At 44.5% G+C, this 12,960-nt stretch overlaps 1 protein-coding gene across 6 annotated transcripts in view; it reads left to right on the top strand.

The window, feature by feature from the left end:
- The window catches only part of ZNF827 (zinc finger protein 827), a 290,810-nt gene that overhangs the window by 92,968 nt on the left and 184,882 nt on the right, over positions 1-12,960 (top strand). For 5 of the 6 annotated variants that reach the window (XR_004539050.1, XM_033940085.1, XM_033940104.1 and 2 more), the window contains exon 1: positions 9,106-9,373. The exons of the other annotated variant lie outside the window; for it this stretch is intronic. Coding sequence is in view for 4 of the 5 variants with exons in the window: in XM_033940085.1 (XP_033795976.1) it covers positions 9,283-9,373 (91 nt within the window). In the remaining variant the exon portion in view is untranslated. Of the gene's footprint in view, positions 1-9,105; positions 9,374-12,960 lie in introns of those variants that run through there. 6 annotated transcript variants of the gene reach the window in all.

Genomic DNA, 12,960 nt, shown 5'->3' with positions numbered 1-12,960 from the left:
CATAGTCATTCGCGCGCCGACAACCAAGCGCAGACAATTCGGTGCAAGACGCCAGCGTGCCGCAGGAAAACTTACTTTTTTAAATAGCTCCGACGGGAGGTGTGAGGGGGGGAACCCCGCACACTTTACTTCATACTATTCGTGCTGCCATTGGGGGGGGGTTGGGGAGTTGGAACCCTCCATTATAAAGAAAACGGAACTTTTTCTGATTTTTTTCGGGAAAAGTTCAGTTTTCTCTATAATGTGAGAGGTTGCACCCCTCCACAGCAGCGCAAACAGTATGAAGTAAAGGGGGTGGGTTCCCCCCCATACCCCCTGTCGGAGCTCTTTCAAAGTAAGTTTCCCTCCGGCGTGTTGGTGTCTTGCGCCAAATTGTCTGCGCTCAATTGTCGTGCGCTGGTGTCTCGCGCGCTTTTGTCCTGTCACTGAAAAAACGAACAAAATGGCACAGTAAATACGCTCTCACAGAGATAAAGAGGACTCCAAATACTGTATTCGTATGAGGAAAGACTAAAACGGTTAAAGCTCTTCAGCTTGGAAAAGAGACGGCTGAGGGGAGATAGGATTGAAGTCTACAAAATCCTGAATGGAGTAGAACGGGTACAAGTGGATCGATTTTTCACCCCGTCAAAAATGACAAAGACTAGAAGACACTCGATGAAGTTATAGGGAAATACTTTTCAAACCAATAGGAGGAAATTTTTTTTCTCTCACAGAATAGTTAAGCTCTGGAACACGTTACCAGAGGATGTGGTAAGAGCGGATAGGGTAGCTGGTTTTAAGAAAGGTTTGGACAATTTCCTTGAGGAAAAGTCCATAGTCCGTTATTGAGAAAGACATGGGGGATGCCACTGCTTGCCTTGTATTGGTAGCATGGAATGTTGCTACTCCTTGAGTTTTGGCCAGGTACTAGTGACCTGAATTGGCCACTGTAATAACGGGCTACTGGCCTTGATGGACCATTGGTCTGACCCAGTATGGCTATTCTTATGTTCTTATGTGTGCCAAGTATAGGACAATCAAGTCATTGTAACGTCACTGATGAGGTTGGCTCTGAGGCACTGTGGAATGAGGCATTATGACATCACAATCTCAGCTCTGGATGTTTCTCTCATTGGGGTTCCGGAATCTTGCTATACTTTGAGATGTAGGAATGTTGCTACTCTTTGGGTTTTGGCCAGGTACTAGGATCTGGATTGACCACCGTGAGAACGGGCTACTGGGCTTGATGGACCATTGGTCTGACCTAGTAAGGCTATTCGTAAATCTCAGACCAAACTGTGTGTCACGCCCGAGCTCTTAAATATCTGTGTCTGGACTATCAATCATAGTACATGTTTAGTGTACTATTGTCCATTGATAAATATAATAATGGAGAATTATGTGATCATTTTTAAAGAACAGGTTAAGCTGCCTTTTCATGCTTTCACAATTTACTGTTAATTGAAATCATTATATACATACAGCCTAAATGGCTGGTTTTAAGCAGGCCATTGGAAAACTAGAATCTAAAGGGTTAATTCTGTTCTGCTGTCCCCCTGGTGTTTGGTTTTCCTGATGAGGTCTCTTATAGGAGATCAATACCAACCCCAACTAAACCTGAGCCTTCTGGCGCAGAAGGCAGGTCCAGATCGAGAGGGGCTTCACTGCTTCTTGCTGGGGTGAAGATTCTGTGAGGTCTGGCTTGTGAACTGCTTGCTCAGAGGGAAGCAGAGACAGCAGGCTCCAACAGCATTTTCAGCCTGAGCTTCGGCAGAGAGGTAAGCTAAGTTCTGAGGGGGGGGTCAAAAAGTAGGGAAGGCAAGGTCCTAGATGCACAGAATCTGAACCCCTTGCCTGCATGCGGCTATGAACAGAAATTGATTTGTGAGCAGCTCGTATTATGCTGGCAAAGCACGATTACAAAGGGAAACTTAATTCAGCTGGTTTTTCAAAAGAAGCAAGTGTCTTAGTCTGTGCTAAGATGCAAATGGAACCCCCCCCCCCCAATCTCCCCACCTGCATGGTGAGCTGCTGCATGCTTGCTTTAAAAGTCTGCTCGGAGACAAATGTAAGCAATACATCTGGGTTGGTTCAAGGGCTCCCCTGCATCCCCAGTGCTGAGCTAGGATGCTGGGCAGTAATCTCACTAGGCGAGTGCACAGACCAGGGGTCTCAAAGTCCCTCCTCGAGGGCCGCAATCCAGTCAGGTTTTCAGGATTTCCCCAATGAATATGCATGAGATCTGTGTGCATGCACTACTTTCAATGCATATTCATTGGAGAAATCCTGAAAACCTGACTGGATTGTGGCCCTCAAGGAGAGACTTTGAGATCCCTGGCACAGACCCAACAGCCATCCCTCTATGGCAGGGGTGTCAAAGTCCCTCCTTGAGGGCCGCAATCCAGTCGGGTTTTCAGGATTTCCCCCAATGAAGATGCATGAGATCTATTAGCATACGATGAAAGCAGTGCATGCAAATAGATCTCATGCATATTCATTGGGGAAATCTTGAAAACCCGACTGGATTACGGCCCTCGAAGAGGGACTTTGACACCCCTGCTCTATGGTGAGAGTAGAAACAACCACATAACGTCTCCCCAGTGGGAGGGACGTTTCTCTGGAAGGTAGTAAATTATAGATAAAGGGTAGTATTTACAGGTACAAGAAATCTAATTAAATTTCTTTAATAGAGTAATGAAAGGCATACAACAAAATCATGTCAATCAAAGCAATGTAGCACAAGAAGAATGTACCTGGTAAATCAGTTAATTATATCAAACTTAAATATTCCTCTATTGTGCCATTAAAACTAAGGAGGATCAGAATATGGGACTCGTTTTCAAAAGAGAAAAACAACCAAAAAATGGCATAAAGAAAGCCTGGGATAGTCACGTGGGATCTCTTAGCGAGAGGAAGAGATGGTGGTTACTGCAGATGGGCAGACTGGACGGGCTGTTTGGCCTTTATCTGCCATCATGTTTCTATGTTTCCCCTCCCCGGTGCATCTTGGGATGCACCTGGGAGGGGCCTAAGGCTCTGGCCCAGGTTGTATAAGGCCCCTCCCATGGGGCGTCCGGGTCAATCAGAATCTTAGGCCCCTTCAATTCGCTATTAAAATGGTTGCGTTAGCAGACCGCCGCTTTTAAAGCGGGTTGGTTGGGGTTTTTTTTTTAGAATCCTGGCCCTAGTACTTTAAACAACACTGCCTATTACTGTCATTCCATTTTAGAAGAAAAAAAAAAGAAAATAAGACACCACCCTTTTTTTTTTTTTCTCTGTGTATTTGTTTTGTACTTTTTCACAAGTTCTAAAATAATAAACAACTGCAGATAAAAGACTAACATGACCCATCCAGCCTGCCCACTATTACTTCCTTATCTTGATAGAACTGTACATTCTAAATGACAGCCAACATGCACGCCCACTTCCTGTTAGCTGCAAGCATGTCCTGCTATCAGCATTACCTTTTCCGTGCTTTTTGCAGAGCTCCAAAGCAATCATGTCTTGGCTGTTTTGAGGTTGTAACTGTCCTGCAATGTAGTCACCCCATGCTTTTTGGGGGTTGATGCAATCTTCTATTTGGGGTTGTAATAGCTGTGTCACGTAAGTTTCCCCTGAATGCATTCATTCCCATCTTTCTGGTGCTATGAGAATGACATGGTGACAGAATTTGTCCCTGCGGGAAACCATCCCCTTGTCATTCCTTAAGGAAAGAGGGAAGAATCAGCATATGAATAAGCACAACCACTGATCCTCAAGCCTTGCATTGAAGAATGCTGGTGTAGAAGGGATGAGGTTGAGAGAGACACTAAAGAATGACACAGATATTCTTAAGAACATAAGAATAGCCTTACTGAGTCAGACCAATGGTCCATCAAGCCCAGTAGCCCATTCTCACGGTGGCCAATCCAGATCACTAGTACCTGGCCAAAACCTAAGAGTAGCAACATTCCATGATACCAATCCAGGGCAAGCAGAGGCCATTACTCGGACTGGAAAGGGGTCACGAGCGGAGTTCCACAGGGGTTGGTGCTGGGACCGCTCCTGTTCAATATCTACATAAACGACCTAGAAGCGGGAACCAAGTGTGAGGTCATTAAATTCGCAGATGACACCAAACTATACAGCAGGGCTCAAACGAGGGAAGACTGCGAAGATCTCCAAAAGGATCTAACGAAGCTGGAAAAGTGGGCCGAAAAATGGCAAATGAGCTTCAACATAGGGAAATGCAAGGTCATGCACGTGGGGAAAAAGAACCCGATGTTCACTTACAAAATGGGGGGAACACCACTAGGGGTCAGTAACCTGGAGAGAGACCTGGGAGTGATGGTAGACGTAACAATGAAGGCATCGGTGCAGTGCGCCACGGCCTCAAGGAAAGCAAACAGAATGTTGGGTATCATTAAGAAGGGTATCACGACCAGGACGAGGGAAGTCATCATGCCGCTGTATCGTGCAATGGTGCGGCCGCACTTGGAGTACTGTGTCCAGTACTGGTCGCCGTACCTCAAGAAGGACATGGCGGTACTTGAGGGAGTACAGAGAAGAGCAGCTAAACTGATAAAGGGAATGGAAAATCTCCCATATACCGACAGATTAAAGCAGCTAGGACTTTTCTCCCTGGAAAAGCGGAGACTTAGAGGAGACATGATAGAAACCTTCAAGATCCTGAAGGGCATAGAAAAAGTAGACAGGGACAGATTTTTCAAATTATGGGGCAACACAAGTACGAGGGGGCACTCGGAGAAATTGAAAGGGGACAGGTTTAGAACAAACGCTAGGAAGTTCTTTTTCACTCAGAGGGTGGTGGATACATGGAACGCGCTTCCGGAGGCTGTGGTAGACAGGAACACATTAAATGGTTTCAAAGAAGGTTTGGATAGATTCCTAGAAGAAAAAGGATTGAGGGGTATAGATAGATATAGACCACTACTCAGGCAATGGACTTGATGGGCCGCCGCAAGAGCGGACCGCTGAGCAGGATGGACCTATGGTCTGCCTCAGCGGAGGCAACTTCTTATGTTCTTATGTTGACTATGGACTTTTCTTCCAGGAATTTGTCCAAACCTTTCTTAAAACCAGCTACACTATCCGCTTTTACTACAACCTCTGGCAACGCGTTCCAGAGCTTAACTATTCTCTGAGTGAAAAAATATTTCCTCCTATTGGTTTTAAAAGTATTACTCTGTAACTTCATCCAGGATCCCCCCTAGTCCTTGTAATTTTTGACGGCGTGAAAAATCAATCCACTTGTACTAGTTCTACTCCACTCAGGATTATGTAGACTTCAATCATTTCTCTCCTCAGCCGTTTCTTTTTCAAGCCGAAGAGCTCATACGTGAGGAGTTCCATCCCCTTTATCATCTTGGTCGCTCTTCTTTGAACCTTTTCTAGCGCCACACTATCTTTCTTGAGATAAGGAGACAAGAATTGAATGCAATAATCCAGGTGAGATTGCACCATGGAGTGATACAGAGGCATTATAATATCTTTAGTCTTGTTAACCATTCCTTTTTTAATAATTCCTTATTACTCAGCAGCATTTGGAAAATATGGAGAATAAGATGAAAGCAAAGAACTTATGTTTGTTAATTTTTTTCATATTATAGATTACTTACACTAAAAATTCTTCCAAAAAAATATCTTAAGGAAATTCTGTTTCTTTGAAGGCTGAAATTCAGTTGCTTTTTGGTGTGTTCCTATGTACACTTTCAAAAGCAGGCAAACAAGGAGAAATGGATACCACGAAGTTGACTTGTTTCAGTTACGTCCTGAGATGTTTCTAGAGATTCAGAGCTACTCTCCTTGTTAGTCTGGAATCAGAGCGAGAAATAAAGATGATGACATTGAAGGCTTTTGTGGTTACAGTGTCCAAATTTTTCCAGGTGTCGCCAGGGCCACTCGGTTTAGACGGAGACAGTTTCTTCAGCGTAGACCTCGAGTAGTGGCCCTTCTTGGGGCATCTTTCTCTATTTTCCCTGCCGTGATTTTATTTCCTATCATGATAGACAATATATTTTCTGTGAATCTTCTCAATTAGAAGTGTTTTCCATAGATAAGGAATCTACTTAAAAGCAGTTTATTTAGGCCAGGGGTGTCAAAGTCCCTCCTCAAGGGCCGCAATTCAGTCGGGTTTTCAGGATTTCCCCCATGAATTATCATGAGATCTATTAGCATACCATGAAAGCAGTGCATGCAAATAGCTTTCATGCATATTCATTTGGGAAATCCTGAAACCCCGACTGGTTTGTGGCCCACGAGGAGGGACTTTGACACCCCTGATTTAGGCCAAGATGTATTCTAGAACCAATAAGAACATAAGAAATGCCTGCACCGGATCATCTAGTCCGGCGATCCGCACACGCGGAGACCCAGCCAGGCCTACCCTGGCGAATACCTTAGTTATTCGTATCCCTCAATGTGGCTTTCAAGAAGATGTGCTCCAACTTGCCCTTAAATCCTTGAATGGTGGTTTCCTCCACAACCTCTTCCGGGAGAGCGTTCCAGGCGTTCACCACTTGCTGTGTGAAGCAGAACTTTCTGACATTTGTCCTGGCCCTGTCCCCCCACAGCTTCAGCCCTTGACCTCTTGTCCGAGTCACCTTATGTTCTTATGTGTGTAATTTTTAATTAAAACCACTTAATGCCAATAATTTTGTTAAGATCACAGTTGCTGCTAATCGGGTCATTTATATTAAACTAGCTGATGCCCCGGCGTTGCACGGATATTTAATTATAGCAATAACACTGTAAATGGATTCAAATAAAGATACTTTATAGTGGTGAATGAAATTATTTTTTTACAGCTTTATAAAAAGTACAATATTCAAATTATAAAGTGAAATATTTGACAAAATGAATACAATACAACTAACACAAAACTTGATTATAAACAACATTTTTAGTTTCACCTCCAGGAGCAAGAACATATACATTCTTGGGTGAATCCACCCTTGAGCAAGCAACATAGAGTTGTCCATGGGAAAAACAGGGGGATCTTATATCCACTCCACAGTATGTAATAGTCTGTCCTTGTGATTTGTTGATTGTGATAGAGAATGCAAGTCTCACTGGAATTTGCAATCTCTTAAACTGAAAAGGAAGATCTGTTGGAATAAGTGGTATCCGCAGGATAAATACGGTTTCACCTTGTCCCTTTCCGGTTAAGATAGTCGCTTCAATTACATTGGCCAGTAACCTCTTTACACAAAGCCTTGTGCCATTGCAAAGTTTTGGTGGGTCAAAGTTGCTAAGTAAAATAACTGGAGATCCCACAGCTTTTTACATTTTTTCCATTGACTTGAATGGGTGAAATCAGATTTTCTGTTTGTAGCTCCGCCCACGTGTGCAGGTGGGCCGCGAGACCCCCAGAACATATCACCCCAGGTAGTGAGGGATCTGCATACCAAGTTTCGTTCAAATCGGTCCCACAGCTTTTTACATATTTTCCATTGACTTGAATGGGTGAAATCAGATTTTCTGTTTGTAGCTCCGCCCACGTGTGCAGGTGGGCCACGAGACCCCTAGAACATATCACCCCAGGTAGTGAGGGATCTGCATACCAAGTTTCGTTCAAATCGGTCCCACAGCTTTTTACATTTTTTCCATTGACTTGAATGGGTGAAATCTGATTTTCTGTTTGTAGCTCCGCCCATGTGTGCAGGTGGGCCGCGAGACCCACAGAACATATCACCCCAGGTAGTGAGGGATCAGCATAGCAAGTTTCGTTCAAATCGGGCAAGCCGTTTTTGCGTTAGCAGCTTTTTACATTTTTTCCATTGACATGAATGGGTGAAATCTGATTTTCTGTTTGTAGCTCCGCCCACGTGTGCAGGTGGGCCGCGAGACCCCCAGAACATATCACCCCAGGTAGTGAGGGATCTGCATACCAAGTTTCGTTCAAATCGGTCAAGCCGTTTTTGCGTGATCGCGGTACACACACACATACACACATACATACCTCCGATTTTATATATATAGATTGTGCACACGGTTTGGGGGTGGGCGCAAATTTGCTTGTTCAATTTTTAGCACTTTTTAAAATAAAATTTCCACATTAATTTAAATCCAATGAATGCTGAGAATTTCTTGTTAGGATGCCAATTATAGTAGAATCGCAGTTATCGGGCACCCATGGGGATTGATGGATGTCAGATAACTGGTTTTCCGGTTGATTTATAGTGCTGTGTTACAACACAGATCTCAATCACCCTCTCCCTCTCACCATGAAGCACCAGCGTGGCAGTGGTCTTGAGCCACAGAGCTCTCCCTCCTTCAAGCCCCAAAGTGGCAAGTCCTTAGCTGCAAGTTCCCTCTCCTTCCCTTCCTTACCCGAAACGCAGCCTATCAGCATGAGGCAGCCTCGAAACGGGCTGCTCGTGGCCAGCCCTGGCAGGGACTTTCCTCTGACATGTTGATATGTGAGAGGAAAGGCCCTGTCGGGGCTGGCCATGAGCAGCCTGTTTTGAGGCTTCCTCCTGCTTGACCAGCTGCGCTTCGAGAGAGGGAACGAGCGAGTGAGAGGTTTGCGTATTAGGACCATCGCCTGCTTCTGCCACTTCAGGGCTTGAGAGAGGGAGGAGGGCTTTGCGGTTCAGGAATGCTGCTGCCCTGGTGCTTCAGGGCGACATGGAAGGGGGGTCATGTTTTAGCTGTTTTGGGGCTTGAAGGAGGGCGAGGGGGGGGGGGATTTGCAGCTCAGGACACTGCCATGCTGGTGCTTTGGGTTGGGAGGGAGGTGGGGTTCATGGCTCAGGACTGCCACCGCTTGTAGTGCTTCGGGGATTGAATGAAGGAGAAGGGTTTGCGGCTCCGGACCACTGGTACTTCAGGGACATTTTTTTTTTCACTGGTGATTTTTTTGCCAGTTGGGTGAGAGTGCCGGTTAGCTGAGAGCTGGTTAACTTTTGGTTTCTCTCAATATACTGTGACAGGGATCTGGCTAGTCCTACTAAATCCAAGGAGAAAGTCCCTGTAAGCCCCACTAAAGATCTGTGACCAGGTTTAGGAAACATTCTGTGTATAGTAAAAATCCTGTGCACAGCTTTAGGAATGAGCCTGCCCCTTTAAAAGTTCCCAGAGCTCAGACAGTGACTGAAAGGACAGAGCTCTTTAAGAATTTTGCTAACCCTGCAAGGGGGGGGGCATGGTCTGTTGCCGAGGCTTCCTTTTTCTGAGCTTTCCTCATCAGATGGTGAGGAATGACAGCTGGGACTGGAAGCTGAAGTCAAGCTGAGGAGGAAGCCAGCTCTGGAAGCTAACCCATGGCCAGCACAAGAAGGTTCTCCTAAGGATTGGGAAATGGAGGAACCTGAAGTCCAGCCCGAGGTTGGTGACATGGAATGGCTGGAGGACTATGTTTTACCCCAAGGGGAAGAACATCCCATGGAATGTGAGTAGGCTGATAAGCCCGGGGTTTTTCTTTTTCTGTTGAAGAGGTTTTTTTTAAATCTATGTTTTGAGAGCAGTTTGTGCACTGCTCTGACTTGTGCTGGAAGCTGCAGAAGTTACGCCAAAGCCTGTCTGTTGGGAGAGTGGTAGCACCTGTAGAGAACAGGCTTCTCTCCTCTCAAACTGGATTACTTTTTGCTCAACCTAACAGGGACACAATTAGAGCCAGTATCCAAGAGTCTATGACTTGATGCATGGACTATTCTGTCATACCCTGAATGTGGCCAGAAGGCTAAACTGAGGATTTTGCTGTTATTGGTTTGGACTGACTCTGGAAGCACAGCTGGTGCTAGGAGTAGGACTTATTTGTTTGGTAAAGATAATTTTTGGAAGTTTTGTTTTCACTCGTGCCAAATTCTGGCATTCTTGTTTGAAACTTTTGATGTTCCATTAAAAGTGTTTTGTTTGAACAACCTAGACATTTTAGTGTGCAATTTCTGGGAGACCTTAAAGAATCTGTGTTCCATTACCTTTATTTTAACTCCAGGACTAGGATTCAGCAGAGCCACTAGGCCTAGCCAGGATCCTTGTCCCACAATACACTAACAGACACACACAGAGTGTTCTTTTTGTTCTGATTTTCACATAAAATACCACTGTCCGCTTTCTCAATATTATATCCAGTCCACATATCCCTATTCTAATTCACCACCACAAGTATATTTGTTGTTCATAGCCACATCTATTAGACATATTCATATATACTTACACACCAGTAGGACCCCTTAGGTCGAAACACGGACTGTTAGGTTCTCTTCATTACCTCCAAATCGTGGAAGTTTTTTTTATTGATTCTTCTACATTAATAAAGTCTATATCAGCAACATTGGCCTCCACAGATTTTCTGCTTTGGTCTTCTCTGCTAGCAGGGTAGTTTCATCTGCGTATCTCAGATTACCAATGGATCTTCCAACTATTTCACCCCAACCCTTAAATCATTTAAGTCCAACTTTCTCATGATTACTTCTGCATAGAGGTAAAAGAAAAAGAGAGAGGATGCGAAAGGTAGAAGGATGCTAGGGTGCATAGGGAGAGATATGGCCAGTAGGAAAAAGGAGGTATTGATGCCTCTGTATAAGACTTTGGTGAGACATCATTTAGAATATTGTGTACAATTCTGGAGGCCTCACCTTCATAAAGATATAAAAAGGATGGAGTTGGTCCAGAGGAAGGCTACTAAAATGGTGCGTGGTCTTTGTGATGAGGCATATGGGGACAAACTTACCGGTCTCTCACCGAACTACTTATAAAATTCTCCTTCTAACTTTTAAAATCAAGATCTCTCATCTTCCTGGCTTTTTAGACAAACATTTCACTTCATATATCCCTTCTAGGGTCCTTAAATCTACGAACCAAAACCTATAAAGGACCATTTTTTCAGTAGTTGCAGCCTCGCTCTAGAACGCAATGAAAATTCCCTAACTAAATTTAAAATAAATCTCAAAACCTTTCTCTTTAAAGATGCCTACCAATAAGTAGGAAACAAGTGAGGGAAACCCCCCCCCCAAACGCTTTCAAGAAGCGATATCCCCATCTCCCTCTCGTTACTCCCCTTCCCTCTACCCTCCCTTTTATTTTTTTTGATCATTGTAATTAAAATTTCCCTATCCCCTAAAAAACCCTCTTGTTTCTAATCAGTCTTAATTGTCATAGTTTTAGGTTTACCCTATTTTATTTTACCTACTTATATTAGATCTTTTTAATTCGTAATATTGTATATCAAGCCATGAATAAACTTGAAGATCTCAATCTGTAACCCAGAATGGTAATTGGAGTACAACTGCTAGGTAAGAACATATAAGAACTGCCATCTCCAGATCAGACCTTCGGTCCATCAAGTCCGGCGATCCGCACACGCGGAGGCCCAGCCAGGTGTACACCTGGTGTAATTTTAGTCACCCATATCCCTCTATGCATCTCGTAAGGAGATGTGCATCTAGTTTGCTTTTAAATCCTAGAACGGTGGATTCCGCAATTACCTCTTCTGGGAGAGAATTCCAGGTGTCCACCACTCGTTGCGTGAAGCAGAACTTCCTGATATTTGTCCTGGACTTGTCCCCCCCTTAGCTTCAGTCCATGTCTTCTTGTCCGTGTCATATTGGACATTGTAAATAATTTTTTTTCCTGCTCTATTTTGTCGATTCCTTTCAGTATTTTGAAAGTCTCGATCATATCCCCTCGCAGTCTCCTTTTCTCAAGGGAGAACAATCCCAGTCTCTTAAGTCGTTCCTCGTATTCCACGTTCTCCATACCTTTTATTAGCTTCGTTGCTCATCTCTGCACCCTCTCCAGCAGTTTTATATCCTTCTTTAGGTAGCTCAGAAAAAGGCACGTAAACAAAATGCGTTTCAGTATCAGGCTACACTAGTAGCTGTGATGACTCTTGGCGCCCAGATGCTGTTCTAGAATAGGCATCAGGGCACCTAAAGGAAGTGCCCACTTATATATTTGTCCTGTAGGTGTTTAACAGAGCAGTCGACATATTCTGTGTTAATATAAGATTTGCCAACTGGATTTGGATCGCATGCAGGGACTTGTAGTTCTGATTTCCCCGTTGCCTAAGAAAAGAATACACGTCTCAGCATGCACTAGGGCAGGGGTAGGCAATTCCGGTCCTCGAGAGCCGGTGGCAGGTCAGGTTTTCAGGATATCCACAATAAATATGCATGAGATAGATTTGCATCTCATGGAGGCAGTGCGTGCAGATCCATCTCATACATATTCATTGTGGATATCCTGAAAACCTGACCTGCCTGTGGCTCTTGAGGACCGGAATTGCCTACCCCTACACTAGGGTAAATCCAGGACTAGATTAATTCTGTCCTATGAATCTGGATCCATTTGGCAGCCTTATATTAATGCCGCAATAGAGAATGACAAGGGGACAGATTTTTCCCCGTCCCCGCAAGAACTCATTTTCCCATCCCGGTGAGTTCTTTTCCTGTCCCTGCCCCATTCCTGCAAGCTCTGTGCTCATCTGCACAAGCCTCAAACTCTTTAAAATCATAAGGAGCGACATTCTAGAGCTCAGATTGTGATGTCATAATGCCTCATTCCGCCAATGCCTAAGCTCCGTCCTCATCTGCACAAGCCTCAAACACTTTAAAATCCTAAGGAGCGACATTCTAGAGCTCAGACTGTGATGTCATAATGCCTCATTCCGCCAAATGCCTAAGCTCCGTCCTCATCTGCACAAGCCTCAAACACTTTAAAATCCTAAGGAGCGACATTCTAGAGCTCAGACTGTGATGTCATAATGCCTCATTCCGCCAAATGCCTAAGCTCCGTCCTCATCTGCACAAGCCTCAAACTCTTTAAAATCGTAAGTGTCCGAGGTTTGTGTGGTTAAGGCAGAGCTTACAGGAATGGGACAGGTACAGTGACAGTGACAAAACTCGCAGGGATGGGGAAATTGAGTTCCTGCGGAAAGATTGTCCCTGTGTCATTCTCTATGCAACACCACATGAAGTGTAAAGGCTTAAAAATATCCCCCAGGGCTCCATCCCTTTGCAAATCAGCTTGCAGTAC

The sequence above is a fragment of the Geotrypetes seraphini genome, chromosome 1, assembly GCF_902459505.1.
Source record: "Geotrypetes seraphini chromosome 1, aGeoSer1.1, whole genome shotgun sequence".
NCBI lineage: Eukaryota > Metazoa > Chordata > Amphibia > Gymnophiona > Dermophiidae > Geotrypetes > Geotrypetes seraphini.
The sequence above is the reverse complement of the archived record's forward strand: the minus strand, read 5'-3'. Positions and strand labels throughout refer to the sequence as shown.